Raw genomic sequence first — 17,412 nt, forward strand, 5'->3', positions numbered from 1 at the left:
TAGGGGTTACATGAAATGTTAAAAAATATGAAAGTATTTTGATATTACACAATATATAAATGATTTAAATAAAATGTTAAGAATAAATAGATATATTGAAATACTTTAAAATGTCAACAATAAAAAAATTACTCAAAAATCTAAAAAAATAGATCTAAATTTTAAAAACTACACATTCTTAGAAACGAAAAAACCAAAAAATCGATCTGAAATTTCGTAATTACATCACAAAATGTGTCTAGAAAAGCACAAAACTAAAGAGACAAATGTCAAATTTGAAAACTGCATATCAAAAAAATCTAGTCTGATCACAAACAAGCTCAAAATCATAAAAACCGAAAATCTTAAATTTGATAAAACAAAAAAACTGCATAATACACACTAAAATAGTTTTATTTGGGCCTCCAAATTGGGTGCAACCAGCAAAGTTGATTTTCATTATAGAGTTCGAAACGAGCTTCGCATTGATATATTACAGGCTCATAACTCCTCCCGGATCAAAAGTTATAGTCATTCAAAGTTTGTCTCCTATAGGTACTATATTTTAAAAAAAGTCAATTTCCACCCAACCCACAATTTTCACATATTACCCCACGATTCAATGTAAAAGTTTCCACGGACCCCCATGGATCTCCCCCTTTTCCCCCTCCCCCTAAAATTTTGAAAATGCTAAATTTCCCCTCACTCCGTGGGTGCTCATGAAAGATTACTGTAGCGTCGATAGATCTAACCCATTTTTCAGTAAAAAATCATCATGTCAGCCTCTAATTTCAACACAAATCAAATCTACACATTTAATAACACAAAACCCCTCAAGAAATTCAAGCAAAACAACCAAGAATCAAAATATTTTATACATTATTCAAAATTAGAACCCTAAACATTCAAACCTCAAAATCTCCCTCAAATTTCAATACTTCTAACAATAAATTGATTCAAACAAGAAGTGAGATGATGTATTATCTTTATTTGTTATTTTTGATTGTCAGAAAACATGAAAAGTTAACAAAAAAGACAAAAACCCGTTGTGTTTGTGAAAGACCTGTGGGAGATCCAAATATTTCTCTGAATTTAAACAGTAAATCCATGGGAAATGTGGTGCTTATATATAAAGGCAATTTAGTTATTTCTTAAATTGAGGATATGTTTGTTTAATCCTTACAATTTTAGATAATTTTGTTAACACCCTTTAGTTTTATGTATTTATTATAATTTCTCTTAATTCTATGGTTACCCAAATTTTCTGGTATATTATATACACGTGTGTAGATTCTGGTGACAGAAACTCTAGAAACAAAATGTTAGGCAACGAGAAATCAATGTTGAGTGTGTAAAGCATTTGCTTTTTTAGATACGTAAATAATAAAAGTTGAGGAGTTGATGGCTATCACGTGAAAAGGAAGAAAATTGGCTGGAAGGTGATACATGGTGCACCATCATTGCCACGTCCTCCATGAGCCATGGCCTCTTTTATTCAAATTGAGGCAAATCTAAATTCAATTTAATTTATATAAAACCAAACTTAAATTTGAACTCATTTAAAAAGAATTCATTCCAATCGAGCTTTTAATTTAATTTATTATTGAAATATTTTTTAATATTTATTAATTAAAATAATATTATTTTATATTAAATTTTTAAAATTTTTAAGCTTGATGCACTAAACATTATAAAACTTAAATTCAAAAATATTAAACTTTCTAATTTAAATTTATTTAAACTAAAATTATTTTTAATTTATTCAGATAAAACTTAAATTTAAATAAATTTAATTCGAATTTAACTCTATGTGCGAGGATTGGGGGCAACTATTTTATTATCACGTACAAAGCATATTAAAACGCATAAACCCAGCAGCCCGATAAACGAAGTTGAATCAAAATAAGGAATGACTTCCCCGTGTCACGGCTCATGGGCTTTAAACTCTCCGTAGAGGCCCAAAAGGACCTGACACTGAATCTCAGAATCGAACAAACTGACGGACCATCACCAACGAACCAAAACAACCGTTACAACCCCATTGCTATTTTCATCTTTGGCTTTCTGATTTTCCGCCAAACCTTTGTTCAGATTTTTACGATTTGGGTTTCTTTCTGTGTTATCCTCCCTTAAATAAATTAGAGAGAGAAAAACCGTGTAATGTCGCTTCACCACAACTGTATTTCGCGCCCTCAACGCTGCAAGGGCATTTTCGTCTTCAAACCCGACTCTAAACCCATCTTCTTCTCGGTTCCCTCAAACCTTAGCAGGCCTACGGGTTCGCCTGGCCGCTGAGTATTCATACTGTCCGATTTTGTCGATCTTCAATCCAACAATTCGTACTCTGTGGAGTTGTTACGAAGAAGAAGCCGTTGCCCAAGCCCAAGTGGATGAAAGAATCGATTCCTGGAGGAGCTAAGTCTGTTCACATCAAGAAAAAAGTTGAGGAACTTGAAGCTTCACACTGTGTGTGAAGAGGTCAAGTGTCCTCATTTGGGTGAATGCTGGTCTGGTGGTAAACTCAGACAGCAACGTTCACGATTATGATCTTGGGTGATACTTGTACTCGCAGCTGCAGGTGTTTTTCATTTCTGTTTTTTAACAACTTGAAATGAAATGAACTACAATTTAGAAATTACGAGCTTGGTTCCATTTAGTTTTATTTGCTTTCTGGGAATAGTGTTTTTGTTTAATCGATAAATTTTTATCTGGTGGTTTGTTGTATATCTATTTTATGGTGTTTGTGTTTCAGTATACCGGATTTTTTGTATTTATGTTGACTAATTAGATTGTTTGGAATTTCAGGTTTTGCATTGTCAAGAAATCGCGAACACCTCCTCCACCTGATCCGAATGAACCAACCAATGTGGCCGAGGCAATTGCTTCATGGTGTTTGGATTATGTGGTAATAACTAGCCTTGATCGTGATGATTTGCCTGATCAAGGATGCAATTATTTTGCTAAGATGGTGTTGAAATTGAAGGAATTGAAACCAAATATGCTTATAGAAGCATTGGGTGTGAACTCTTGTATCTTGTAGTATATGATTTTCTCTAATTTTGCTTATGCATTTAACAAGTCTATACTTATATCTAGTGGGTTTAAGGAGGGCATGAGTTGATTTGTAATTAGGATTCTTTATGGTAAGATAGAAGTTAGATTTTTGAGCATGACTGTGTGACTAATGTTGCTTGTTTTATTGATGGAGTAGTTCCTGATTTTCATGGACACTGTGGATGTGTGGAGGAAGCTGCAAAGTCAGTGTTGGATGTCTTTGCGCACAATATTGAGAGAGTTCGAGGGCTTCAGGTTATTGTGAGGGATCACCGTGCCAATTTAAACAATCTTTGGATGTTCTAATGATGGCCAAAGGATGCGCCCCTGCTGGGACACTTGCCAAGCCCTCAATAATGTTAGGCTGTGGTGAAATACCTGATCAAGTTGTAAGCACTACGGAGTAGGTGAGAGCTGCAGGCTGTAGCACCATATGCCGGTATCTGAATGTATTACTTCTGAGGCCTTCAAGAAGTATTGAGTACTTGGGCATGGATATGGTATGTGTTACCTTTCTATGGTAAATAGTTTCTTTTCTTTTTGTACTTGATATGGTATTTACTCATTAGCATGTTTTATATCCTTATGCTTCGCATGCTAATTAACAATAAATTTTTTACTCACATGTATGGAAAATGAAATGAAGACTACACTATAATGAAGGTGCAAAAAAGAAATGAAGAATCGGACAATAAGTAAACCTTGCATAAGAAACGTGAAATGTTACTTCAGTCAACTTTTACTCTCACAGACTCTTCCTTATCTTATCCAATGTCTTCTAAAGTCAAAAACGTATAACTAGAGAATGTGATGCCCAGCTCAAATCAGGCATGATTACAGGTTCTGCCTCATGTTTTGGATTTGAAGGATTCATCTCATTGAATGCACCATATAATTCCCATTTTTTACTCTTGTATTCAAATGTCCTCTTTCTAACCACTTAAGGTACTACCACACCATAACCGAAGCACTAGCTTTTCCAGTTTCTTTCCCATGCCGGTGATATTCTGTAACAGGGTACTTTATGGTTCCTGCTGTATGTGTTTACTCTGTTGCCTGTATTTTTTTTTCTTTTTTAATAACAAATCCATGAAATGTCTTCTTTTTTTATTGATTTTGTGTGTCTTTACTTTCTATCAATGAACGGATAAACTTGTCAAGATCATTATGGCTCTGGTAATGACTATGTGTCTAACAATATTTACCAACTATTTTAACTTGCTCCTCTAAATAAGGGTATGCTCTTTTATGGTCAGTTTTGTAAACTTGTATTAATTGTTACATTTAATCATGTGACATGTGGCAATTAATGCGACTTGCTAGATTTCTGTCAAGTGTTCATATCTTATATTAGCAGTATTTGTAACTTGCAACATTTCTTATAAATTTGTATTTTTGTGGAACAGGGTCACAAAACATGAAACCATCAACCTGTTAATTGTTTGAATGGTCATTCTCTAGTATAACACCGTTGAGCTTCTAGGACAAGTCTATAGCAAATGGATTATGGATGAAAATGAAAAGTTTGTGACCACCCCAAAAAAAAAAAAAAGCCTGTTTGGCTTGTACATAGGTTACATGATCTTCAAAGGCCACCTATCAGGTTGTTTAATTTTAACAATATGCTGATTTTGAATCTGATTTGTTGTAATTGTTGGGATTTACTTTTTGTTGCCTTTTCCTTAGCTTTTACTTTTAGACAACAGTGTTATCATGCCCAAGGTCTCAGAGTCAGACACTTCACTGCTTGCTTCTGCAATTTCAGTCTGTGGGTGCAATCAGCTGCCCCCAGCTGAAAATAGTCGAATTCCCAATTTATACTTTTAAACTTTTTCCGTAGTAGTAGCTTAGTATGCAAAATGTGGTCCAACTGATGACCTGAGTAATTCTTCACTTCCACCACCTACTGTCTCTGATGTCTGATTACAGGGCGCTTCTATTATGGGTTGCATGAGGCAAGCATTTGAAACCCTAAAAGTTAGGTAGTATAGCATTTGGATGGTTGATCTTCCCTCCATTCCCTTTGTTTGGCTAAATTAAAATAAGGAAAAATCCAGGTTCAAATATGCTTCAGGCTGCCCATACCTTTTTTTAACCAAACTGTAGAGTTTTAACCCAGAGTGAGTCAAAAGTTTCAATATATGGGGGTACATTTTATGGGAATACTTCCAAAGGAGTGTTGAGATGTTGGGTCTAATTCTATAAGCATGCATGAGATGAGGCACACAATGTGTATTTTTTTTTTTTTTTAATAGCAGAACCAGTTTGGTTTGTTGATTCAGTAAACTCTGAAACATAATAACCGGATTTATAATCACTGAATTGCGTCTGTCAAAGGTTCGCCTTGCATGATAGCTATTAATCCTAAGCTAATCAATATAAATTTCTTTTACGAGGGTGTCTCCATTTATTCATATTATTCAAATCCTAAATTTTCATGAGGGGTCTTCAGTCCACAATGTTGATAATATGAATCTCCAAATAAACGATTGATCCACCTAGTTGTCTTTAAGATTCCCTCCCTCTTGATAAACATAATTACATCAAATCTCTCCTCTCCATCTCCAATTATTTCCCAAAAAGCTCTTCTACAACAAAGCCCACCATTCCTTATATAATAAAAAGAAAGATCATTAAAATCTCCACCATCTCACGCTCACTCACTCACTCTCCCGCTTCCGCCAAAACCATCCATAGTTTGTCAATTCCTTCCACCGCCGTCTGCATTTTGTAGCCGTTACCATTCCAAATATTCAAACTCAACTAATGCCATACTCTGGCCGCCTACAAAATGGGTTGCTGTATTAGCTCCAACAACACCAAAAACTCAGCAAATCACCACCACAAATCCCATCTCAACAACACCCTTTCTCCTCCTCCTCTTGAAGAAGAAACTGTGACTGTAAAAGAAGTTGTTCTCTCTGAGCTCAAATCACAACGACCATCTCAAAAACAGACTGAAGTTGAAGCTGAAGCTGAAGCTCACACCCTCCACCACATACACATACCCGTGATTCGCGAACACAACACAGAAGCCAAAGATTTAATTTTGATCAACAAAAAAGAAGAAGTAGAAATTTCTCAAGCGTCAGAAGCATACAGCATCACCGACACCTTCTCAACTGCTACTACTGCCACAACAACGACTACTATAACAGAGAAAAGAGAAGATGAAGCGATCAGCAAGCCCACCACTCGCAGATCTCCAGCTAAGGTACCCAGAAAGCGTCCATATACCGGAGAAATCTCACGTGGAGTGAAATCTCCGGCGAAAAGAGCAGAGGTGTCAAGGTCAGCTCAAGGGAGGACAATGCCACGTAATGTGAGGTCTACAAGACAGGGTGGTTCTTCTGTTAGGAGGTCGAGGCCTCCGGCGACTAGGACGGTGGCAGAAGTTGGAAGGAGTGCGGAGAAGGTGACTGCAAGAACCGGTGGCAGGGACATTGGTAGCAGGTTAAGAGAACAGAACGAGATGAAGAAAGAAGCATACGACGACGTTTTAAACAAGAATAATGAGACGTTGGAGTCAAAGGAGTCCCTTGACAATGCCCATGTTTCTTTGGAATGCTTTATCTTTCTGTGAATTTTACTTTGTCTTGGGAAACAAAAACACCTTAAAAGCAGTTTTCTTGATTTTGAAAACAAAAGGGTTCTCTTTTGTTTTGGTTCCTTGGAAAAGCAGAAGAGTGGGCGTAATTTGGTGGTTGTTGTGACTTGTGATATTTGTAAATTACAATGCATGACTGATTGATCTTATGTTGAGCTTTAAAATCTCTCTTTTTGTTTTGTTGTAGAACCATGAATAATTGGATAGGGTTGGATTTGAATAAAATTAAGCCAGGTTTAAAAGTCGACTTAATATAATTTGACTCAATGCAAATTCTTTTATTTCAAATATGAACCGAGTTTGAATTAAGAAGTTCGATTCATTTTAAAACTTAGCTAAATTCTAGCTATAGAGAGTTCGATTCAGTTTTGACTCGTCAACTAAATAGATGATTTGATTCGATTCAAACTTAACTTATAGTTTGATTCGAATTATATTAAATAATTATTAAACAATACCATTTTATTAATAAATCACTAATTTAAATTACGAATTTGAATTATATATTTGAATAAAAAATTAAAATTATAAATTTGAATCAAAATTAAATTGTTTTTATTTTAATTAAATTTGAATTATCTTAATATTAATTTAATACATTTAAATTAAATTATTTTTTATTTAAACTAAATTTAAATTTAAAAAAATATTTAAATCCGATTAGATTGGCATCCATTCCTATAATTGGTAATGGGATTTTGAAATCTTATTGAGATCGTAAAATTGTACATAGGGTGAGTGGAAATGGGACGGCCCTGGATGATGAGAGTGACGAATCTTTTGCTTTTTCTTTTATTGGGATGAGAGCAAGAATAACGTTAAATCGGTAAAATTTTTAATTTAATATCTAATTAATTAAGAATTTAACTTTTTAAAAACCATTAAATCAGATTTGGACTTTTCTAAAAACTACTCTCTGCGACAAAACAATGAAAGACTTTTTTATATGTATTTATTTATATATATTATTACATAATTAAATAATATATTATTTATAATTTAAAATATCTAATTATATAATAATATATATAAATATATACATATTTATATATCTAAAATAAATATACATAATAACTAACGCAATATTTATCTATTTTGACAAAGATTTTTTTCACATTATATTTTATCAAAATGGAAAAAACATTCACAATCTTTTCAATTAAAAAAACATCAACCACTAAGAGAGAGAGAGAGAGAGAATAAGGAAGCAGGCCGTAATAATCAAATAGAAATATGCATACATGATGAATTGCACACAAATTCAAGCTCTATTTCTCTCATACTCATAAACCTTCTAAACTTTTTACATGTGACATTCAGTATACTAAATGAAGGAAACCAGAAAAGAACTTATGAAAAACTTGTGGGGTTGGTTCAGAATCTGGATACAACCTTTTGCATTTGAAAGTAGGAGTGCAAAACAATCTGAAGAACACACATTTGTCTACGGTGCTTTCTGAAACATTATTTTCAATATAAATCAGAAGTTAGTTTAAAATTCTCAAAACCGTTGAAGTGAAAATTTGTTATGTAAGATTATATCCAGAATCCAATTTGTATCCCAACTGATTGAGCAGTAACGTGATCATTGAAACTATTTTGGGATTACAAACCAAACACCCCCGTTAGTTTTTCAGTAGTTTTCAACTGGAGTTGGGTTTAAGGTTGTGGTTGAGGTTGAAACAGAATTGAGGCAGTGGTTATGGTGATTGAGAGGCGGTAAGATGCGCTCTGGAGGGCAAGGTGGTGGAGCTGGATGTGCAATGAAGGTAGGAATTTGCTCACCAGGCATCAACACTGATACCCCTTTAGCATACACTGTCATCTGAAAAATTCAGCACAAATGCGAAACATATCATCTTGCAATTTAAAGAAGACATTTGTAACAACATTTTAAATAAAGTAACCCAGAATTCAGCAGTCAAATTGACATTATTCTGCATTCACAAGAAAAATGAAATCACAGGCCTCAATCAATGGCTTTTTTTTCTTTTCATATATGTCAAACTAATGAAGTATTCCACAAGTTATTGTTCAACATATATTACTGTGAGACAAAAGGACAAATTTAAGAACTTTTTAAAGTGAGAAATTCTAAACAAAGATAGTTTATGCATGTGATTTCATTATTTTAACTATCAGGGAAGTTGAAAAGAGCTAGCTTCCACACAAAGAAGACAGAAGGTTAATCATATGATCATTCTTAAGATACAAGCATGGGACCTGAAGGAGTGGAGGTGACCTTATCAACCATTAGAATATAGCAGTACAACAATACCACTGTCCGTAGATCTGGTAAATGTTTTCACAAATCAAGGGCGTGAATCTCCACGCTTAAGTTACGGAGAGAATTAATAACATTCCAGGGTTAATGAAACCCACTTAATTTATGCTAGTATACTATACATATTCCAAATTCTGCACCACCCAAAACTAGATGTTAATATCAGTTAGATAAAGGTATCTGAACTTCTTATTGCATTTTGGCAACACCTTAATCCTGATGAGGTTTGTTGGCCAACAATTCACCCATAAAAGCCATTCTGTTAAGACATGCCAACATGAATTTAATGGCGCGGGACACAGTTTGGGATGGCACAAAAAGAAGATCGTCAATGCCACTTACTAATATAAATATGATTTGACAAAAACCACGTGGATGTCTCCATTGTTTCTCACCATTAGTTAAAACCATTCCTGAAGGATACTCTCTGCTCAAATTGGTTTCCGTTTGATATAAAGAATTTTCATTTGTAAACAAAGCTTGACACAGCTTATGGTTTGGCTCGTTCTGACCTTACAAGAGACAAAACGCACATGCCAGTGACATTTGCAGGCCCCATTAACTCTAAAAATATGGTTGGCAGCGGCCACTTTATCTTTCAAATGTCTTCCCTAACGTGTTATAAATATATCCATATAAAAACCAGCATGGGCAAACTACTTCAATAAACAATATTAATATCTACAACAGTGTTGCTTGTGTGCTGAAACATGTGAAAACAGGAAGCAATTATACTTGAGACTCTCACACACAAAATTTTCAGCTCAAACAGGACATACAAATTAATGGCATGAAACAAGACAAGTTATATATTATAGTTTATGAAGAAAGATGATAAAGGAAATAAATATAGTATAGAATTATAAGTTTAAGGATATAAATATGCGTTGGGATAATAAAGATTGTTATTCCAAGACCATAATATTCAAAGAAGGTTGCGTTAGAGCACCGTTGTAGTATAATATTAAGGGATAACGATTAACAATTACGTAATGCTTCCACTATAGAAACTAAAAACCATTAGCAATTTAATCCTTGTCATTTTTCCATAATTAATCCATAATCACAATCCACATATTCTACTGGCCACTATAGATAATGCCTCCAAACTTAGACCACTAGCAGAAGTATGAATTTGGATATGGCAGGGAGACAAAAACAAAATAGAAATGGAAAAAGGTTAATGAGATTAATTAAGTTTGAACTTACATTTCATGAAAATATATAATTGAACAATATAATCAATGTTTGTCTTTAAGGGGAAGATGAAACTGAAATATGAATGGTTACAGATGTCTGATATGAAAGAACCTGGAGACATGCCAACATGGGCAGTCCATCAGAGCCTATCAATTGGATGTTGTGAATAAATTTAGAATAAATGGGTCCCTGCTATCAGTCTTTCTGTCTAATGCTGGCTTTTTTTCTTTTTGAACCAAAAAATAAAAATAAAAATAAAAAGGGAAATATGAAAAGAGAAGAACAAGTACATAAATCTGTGGCTATAAAAAACAAAAATGAAAAAGAGAGAATTGAGGCATCAATTATGGAACACAAATTTGAACCATTAACATCCACTCTGGTATTAAATAAGAAAGGAAGTAAATGCAATGTTGGACTGCATAATGAAAGGATTAATTGAAAAGGGATAAAGTGGTGTTGGTTTCAGGGTAAATAATACAAAAGGGTTGCAGATTATCAGCTCCAAGTCATTTAATAATAAAGGGATATGACATTCATGAATGCAATTTGACTAAGAAATGAACAGTCAAAACTGCACTGTTTTGCCATAATTGCGCACACAAGGAAATTTAAGCATAGTATAAGAACAGTCACAATCACTTTACAGGACTACTCATTGCATCTGCAGATAATAGACCAATTTCAAAATGAAAATTCAGTAGAAAGAGAGAGTGAAAAGGAAAGAAAATCGGTGCCTTTTAATGTTAGTTATAATTAGAATTTATAATTAAGAACCACAAAAGGTTAGTTAAAGAAGAGAATTATGAGATTGAGAGAGCATACTTTGGGAGAAGGGTAATTAAGCTTTCCATCGAGCACCGTCTGGGCCTCGAGATCAGTATGAGAGTTAGAACCGGAAGGCAATGATCTCGGCCGAAGAAACCTCTCAAAAATAGCCATAACAAGGAACATTGATATGAGAATTGCAGTGGCTACGAACCCAAAAGAAACTGCATTCACTGAGTTATCAAAATGCCTCCAGTGCTCATCCCTCTCCATATTTAATGGAGCTACAGTTGGTTGCGGTACCATCACCCAGCTGCCACCATGATCCTCACCACCCATTGAACCCTTTACTTAAAACAACGCAAGACAACTCTTGAATTCACTCATTACTGACCGCACAAACTAATAGAAGCAGTAGAAAGATTGCAAAGCAACGCATACATTGTGCAGTTTGAAGTTTCCCATGCTATACAAACTTAGGTGAAAGAGAGGCTTTTTAAAAAGGTTTATGTTTATGCTGTTAGCAAAGGTGGCGCTTTCCTTGATGTCGAGGAACAGGAAGATGAACGTGTGTGTGGGTATGTGTGTGTGTGTGTGTGCTTGAGAGAGAGAGAGAGTGAGAATGGATGGACTGGGGCTTGAGGTTGAAAAGAGAGCCTATATATAATTAGAGATGAGACTGAATAAGTTAGCTAGACATGTGGTTAACTTTCTGTCGTTTTGACCTTTCGGAACCCACCAATTTCGGCAAGTGAATTGGGAAAATTCATCACTTAAATAAATTCCCAGAATATCAAATTAATTAAAAAAATAATATTATATACATCAATTTTAAATATATAAATAAATATATATATTATCATATAATTAATTATTATTTTATTTTTATTAAAAATAAAATAATTATATAATTATATATATCGATATATTTAAAATAATTAAAATAGTTATAATTAGAAACTATCATTCAATTTAGATGATGTTTTATTTAAAAAAAATTATTACAAAAATATATTATTTAAACAATTATAAATTATAAATTATTATTATATTTGATAAAAATTAGTAAGTATAAAAAATTATTATGTTTGATTGAGTATAATAAAATAATATTAAAATATTATTTTACTTAAATATTATTTAGTATAATTATTTTAAAATATTTTTATATTACTTAATATATTAATTGAAAATAAAAATATTTTTGTTATATCACCATTGGTTTTAGAATATTACCAAAATTTTTTTAACACCTAACAAAATAAACAAAGTAATGTCAGTTATAAAATATGAATTACCATTTACCAAAAAAACAAAAAATAATTTCTTATGGTAACATTTAAATATGGGTTACCCCTTACCAAAAAAAAAAAAGATAATTTATCGTAGTAACATTTAAATACTTGAACCAAACGCTCTTTAAAAATTACATGGATACTAGAGGTGGGAAAATGGATGGGTCATTTGTAGGACTCATGGGTAACTGATGTAAATACGAGTATAAATTTTAAATTTTTTGATATATACTTGTTTTAGACTTGTACTCGCAAGTAATAAATTTTTTTGGATACCCATGAGTTTTTTTTAATTCATTTTTTTTCTTCTTTAACATTAAACTTACAATACACCCAACAAAAAATTTACATATTTTCTCTTCTTTTAACATGAAATAAACTCAAATCCACCCTAAAAATAAAGAATTTGTTGTGGTGAAAACAAATTTAAAAAGTATGAATATTAAACACTTTCTTATAAATATTCATTTTGTGTTTAATACTAAAATTCTTCAAATTTATACAAAAAAAAAACATATTTATAATTTGAGATAAATTTTTGTTCCTCCATAAAATACTTATGTACTTAAAGAGAAAAATATTAAAAATTATGAAAATAATAAATTAAAATAATAAAAAAAAGAGAGAAATAGTGAGATTAGCAGGGGATATGTGAGTCGACTCATACCCAAAAGAGTGGATATGGATATGGGTTTATAAATCATTACCTATATAATTTGACTTAAACATGCATCAACCTAATCCACACCCGCTCTAATCTACTTGTTTGCCAAGTCAAATGATATAATTAAAATACAAAATTGTCTCACCCCTCTCCCCTCTTTTAAACGAAGCCTTAACTCTTTAAAACGGAAAAAAAAACCTATTACGTGTAACAACTTGAAATTTTTATTTTCAATCTATCTCACTCATATTCAAATATTTAAAACTAATATTAAGGAAAAAAATTCATTTCATCCAAATATCTATATGAATTATTAATTTTAAATTTCATTTATTTGATAATTGTGTATTGATTTTTGGTGTGTTGATTTGACTTTCCATGTGTGGGCTGAATTTTTTTAGCATTTGATATTGAAACTCAATATGTGTGACACAAATACTTATTTCAACAAAGTTTTTATAATGTGCAATATGTGAGCTCATCAAATTGACGAAATCTTGACTCAAACTTGAGTTCACTGAGAGTTAAATCTCGGTTTAAGCTTGAACTCGAGACATAAATAGATAGTTTAAGTTTAACTCAAACGATTATTTAACTCTTAAATTAAAAAAAAAACATTTAAATTGTTATAAGTTATATATTTATCAATTATCATATATATATAACAAACTTAAAGATATAAGTGTAAGATTTAAAACTTCAAAGTTATATTAACATACTTGACTGAATCATGAGCTTATCAAGTAAACTACCATGTAGCTCAAATTCGAGTCAAAAGCCAAACTTAATCAACTTAAACTTTAGCTTGAATCAATTTTAATTTAACTAAACTTAGCTTTTTTGCAACTCTCGGAGAGACTGATAGATCGTCCGCCTTCTCCTTCTTACCATGTATATGTATCCTACAATATATGATACAAATCATACGATATATATAAAAAACGATACATATATTAAAATTTATCAAATTAATAAATATCTTATAATATAATACATATTATTTTTAAGAATTTATATATCTTTTTAAAAATAATAAGGATGTAATAGGATTATGTATAAAATTTTTTAATAATATTTGTAATATTTTTAAAATAATAATATATTAATTCAAAATTTTTATTATTTTATTATATTTTAATAATATATCTTATATCACACTTTCATAGCACGAGACTCCGTTACCGTGGTTCAATACCACATATTCCCAAATTGCGGTCCTCATGGGGACCACTTGGCCACGTGAACCCAATGAACTTTAGTGCACGTACTGCACCGAAACTGGGCTATCAAGTTATAGTGAGACACCAGAGCTATAGAGAATGGATGGGGGACCAATCATGACCGTTCATTCTAACGCATGAGTAAACGTTAAAATATTATGATTAACAGAGGGGTGGTATCAAATTAGAGTGGTGGGGCCGAGTCACAGAGGGCCCGTGCTAGTTTTGGATTCACGTGAAAGACTCTGCGTATTTGCTATGATATTTTGCACTGATGCTACTATGCGCAGCTTTCTCTCCTTTTGATGCTTACGCGAGTCGTAGGCTGGGTTCTGCCAAAATGGTCCCACTTATTTTAAGAAAAATTCTGGAGCTGGGCCTAGTTCACGGGTCGGGTTGGTCGGGTTGAACTTATTCCTATATATCTAATTCAATATTCCATGTAAATAGTTTATATACTTCAAAGGCCAAAGGACTATGTCCCGCCCAAGGTATGTTTTTTTTCCAATGCATCTCCGTTAATTTTGAAAATCTCATTTACCTACCTATAGATTGTTAAAATTAACTGAATTTATTAATTATATTATTTCCCTCTCAGACCCTAAAAACTAATAATTTTCTCCTACTCCTAGTTTTCAAAAATTGTATTTTCCCCTTAGGGTTTCTAAACCTTCAAATCTCATCTTTTTTGACAACGATCGACAATCTCCAAGCACTTATTCTCCCTCTTTGACAACCCCTCATTCCGATCATATATCTCCAAACGTCGTATGACATCGTTGTCGACAAAGATGATTCTTCTTCGTCTCGACGAAGATGATTCTTTTTCGTCTCGACGAAGATGACTCGTCTTCATCTCTAACAAAGACGTCGTTTGTCTTCATCTTTGAATAAATATGATTTGTCTTCATCGACGACGACACTTAGGAGGGGAAGATGTCGGGGAGGAAGAGACATTGCTTGGAGATCGTCAATCGTTGTCGAAAAATTCAATCTGAAAGTTTAGAAACCTTAAGAGGGAAAATGTTATTTTTGAAAACTTGGGTTGGAAGAAAATTGTTAGTTTTTAGGATTTGGGGAGAAATATAAAATAAAATTTAAATTTATTTTTAATATTACAAATAAAATGATGATTTTATCCTTGAAACCAATTTTTTTTAACAGTCTATGGGTAGGTATATTGGAATTTCAAAGTTAATAGAAAAAAATTTTGAAAAAAGCATACCTTGGGTGGGAAATAGTCCTTTGGCCTATTTCAAATTACAAAGATATTTTCTGTAATAAGAAAGAAGGCTAAAACCCTACTTTTCTCACAACTTTTAAAGATAAATATCTATTTGTGGAGTTTTAAAAATTTAGATATTTGTATAATAATTTAATTTTTATTAAAAATTTTAATAATAATTATGAATAAAATTATTATTTATCAAAAAAATTAAAATTTTATCATATTTTAATAAACAATAATCTTATTTCTAATTTTAATTTAAATTTTTAACAAAAAATTAGATTATAAATTGATATTTAAATTTTTAAAACACTATAAATTTATATTTATTTTTATATTAAAACTTAGGTGCAAAATAGTCCTTGGCCAAAAACAAACGGAAAACTTGTCTACATCTGTGGCTGACTAAGGGCACAGCAGTGGCCGCAAAGCTCTTTCTCTCCTTCCTCTTCTATTGGCTCCAAGCTTGTCCACGCATCACCATCTGCTGATGTATCAAACACGTGCACATTACACGTGGATCTCGATATCTCCCCTGGCATCCTGTAACCTGCCAAGAAGTATAACTGTGCCCCAATTGGAGCCATCGTCAGGTATAGCCTTTTGCCTGGTTGCCAATTTGCTACTGATGTTGATATTGGAGACGACAGCGTTTCTAAATGTGATCCATCTACCTCGTTCCATATGTTAAGGTTCCCATCAAATGCGTCAATGTGTCCTTTCCATGCATTTAAGCAATCACCCGAGCTGAAAAGTTGGTCGCCGACGGCCACGATTTGATTGGGAGGGACGTCTAATTGCCACATCCCTCTGATCAACTCCCACTTGGTATTCTCCCAGTCGTACACCTCAGCAGAGCTCCGCTCCATCGCTCTCCATGATGTAACTTTACGATCGGAATCTCTGTTCTCAGCAAACCCACCTACCACGTGGATCTTCCCTTGCCATGTGACGGCCACGCATTTGTATCTCAACGTGTTCATGTTAGGCAAAAATTTCCATTCATCAAGGGCTGGGTCGTACACCTCAGCAGAAGCAGTACCACGTGCGCATGACAACTTTGACTGTCCTCCTGCCACGTAGATTTTGTCATCGCACACGGTGCAAGCAAAGTCAAACCTGGGGACACGTAATGAAGCGCATTTTGACCAAACATCATTAACAACATCATAACGAAGAACCCTTTGTAGAACTTCAACATTAACCTCAAAGATTTCGTCAGGTTCATGGCCCGACAATTTTTGACAAAGCCGGCCGCCGATAATGTAAATGCAGTGACCAATGGAGACCATTGAAAAACCCTTTAAAACCCGGTTCTCAATAAGGCCAGGGATGGTGGTGATACGATCCCATAAATTGTTTGATGGGTTGTAACATTCAATCCAGTTGGAGATTTTTGCAGTGCAGAAGGAAGAGTAAATTCTATTAGAAGTTGTGGAAGAAGGGTAAGGGGAACAAGGAGAAGGGGGCTGGGATGAAAGGGATGCCATGGGTTGTATTATGGTTTTGTGTGTAGGGGTGAGGGAATTGTTTAGTGTGAAGGGGAGATGAAGATATAGGAGGGGGTGGAGATCACTAGAGAAAGGTAATTCGTCATGGACGAGGAGGTAGGTGAGAAGAGGGTGGTAAAATTTCTGGGTTTCGGCCGGAGCTGCTGACGATGATATCTAAGATTTTCTTGTTGAAATGCTTGGTTACATTGTCCTTTCTTTGGTTGGGTTTGAGGAATTCAAGGCACACTCATATCATATCAACAGAATCAAACTTGGAACTTCAAAATAAAAAGCATTGTACTATACGCAGAAATGTTGTGAAAGGGATAATTTTTCAATTAAAATACATGGTATTGCACTAGAAATGTGCCACGTATGAATCCTGTCAATCAGAAAATGAAAGCACTGTTTTTTATTGGATGGACCAGGGCCCATGGGCCACTTTCTCACTAGTAAAACAACTGCAAACAAAAATGGGAATAGTTTATTGAATGCTGTAGTCCGTTGGGCACTTGGGCTTTCGGGGAAGAGAATGTATTCTCGTAAATATTTTTACCATCAGAATTCACCGTACTGGAAGCAATTATTGGTGCTGTAAATAAAAGACGTATATAATTTGG

The 17,412-nt window shown here is 33.4% G+C and overlaps 2 protein-coding genes and 1 pseudogene across 2 annotated transcripts; 1 reads left to right on the forward strand and 2 right to left on the reverse strand.

Moving 5' to 3' along the window:
* Nucleotides 1–2,140: 2,140 nt before the first annotated feature.
* On the forward strand, nt 2,141–3,658 carry LOC123196572 (annotated as a pseudogene).
* Nucleotides 3,659–7,840: 4,182 nt separating this feature from the next.
* On the reverse strand, nt 7,841–11,528 carry LOC123195839. Its single transcript, XM_044609695.1, has 2 exons — nt 10,950–11,528; nt 7,841–8,465 (listed from the first exon to the last, which is right to left on the reverse strand). Exons 1-2 carry the CDS (start codon nt 11,229–11,231, stop codon nt 8,274–8,276), a joined length of 474 nt encoding a protein of 157 aa, XP_044465630.1. The 5' UTR covers nt 11,232–11,528; the 3' UTR covers nt 7,841–8,273.
* Nucleotides 11,529–15,652: 4,124 nt separating this feature from the next.
* On the reverse strand, nt 15,653–17,174 carry LOC123197003 (influenza virus NS1A-binding protein homolog A-like). The gene has a single exon (XM_044611175.1). It carries the CDS (start codon nt 16,787–16,789, stop codon nt 15,689–15,691), a length of 1,101 nt encoding a protein of 366 aa, XP_044467110.1. The 5' UTR covers nt 16,790–17,174; the 3' UTR covers nt 15,653–15,688.
* Between the last annotated feature and the right edge of the window lie 238 nt (nt 17,175–17,412).

Source organism: Mangifera indica, chromosome 14 (genome assembly GCF_011075055.1).
Source record: "Mangifera indica cultivar Alphonso chromosome 14, CATAS_Mindica_2.1, whole genome shotgun sequence".
Lineage (NCBI taxonomy): Eukaryota > Viridiplantae > Streptophyta > Magnoliopsida > Sapindales > Anacardiaceae > Mangifera > Mangifera indica.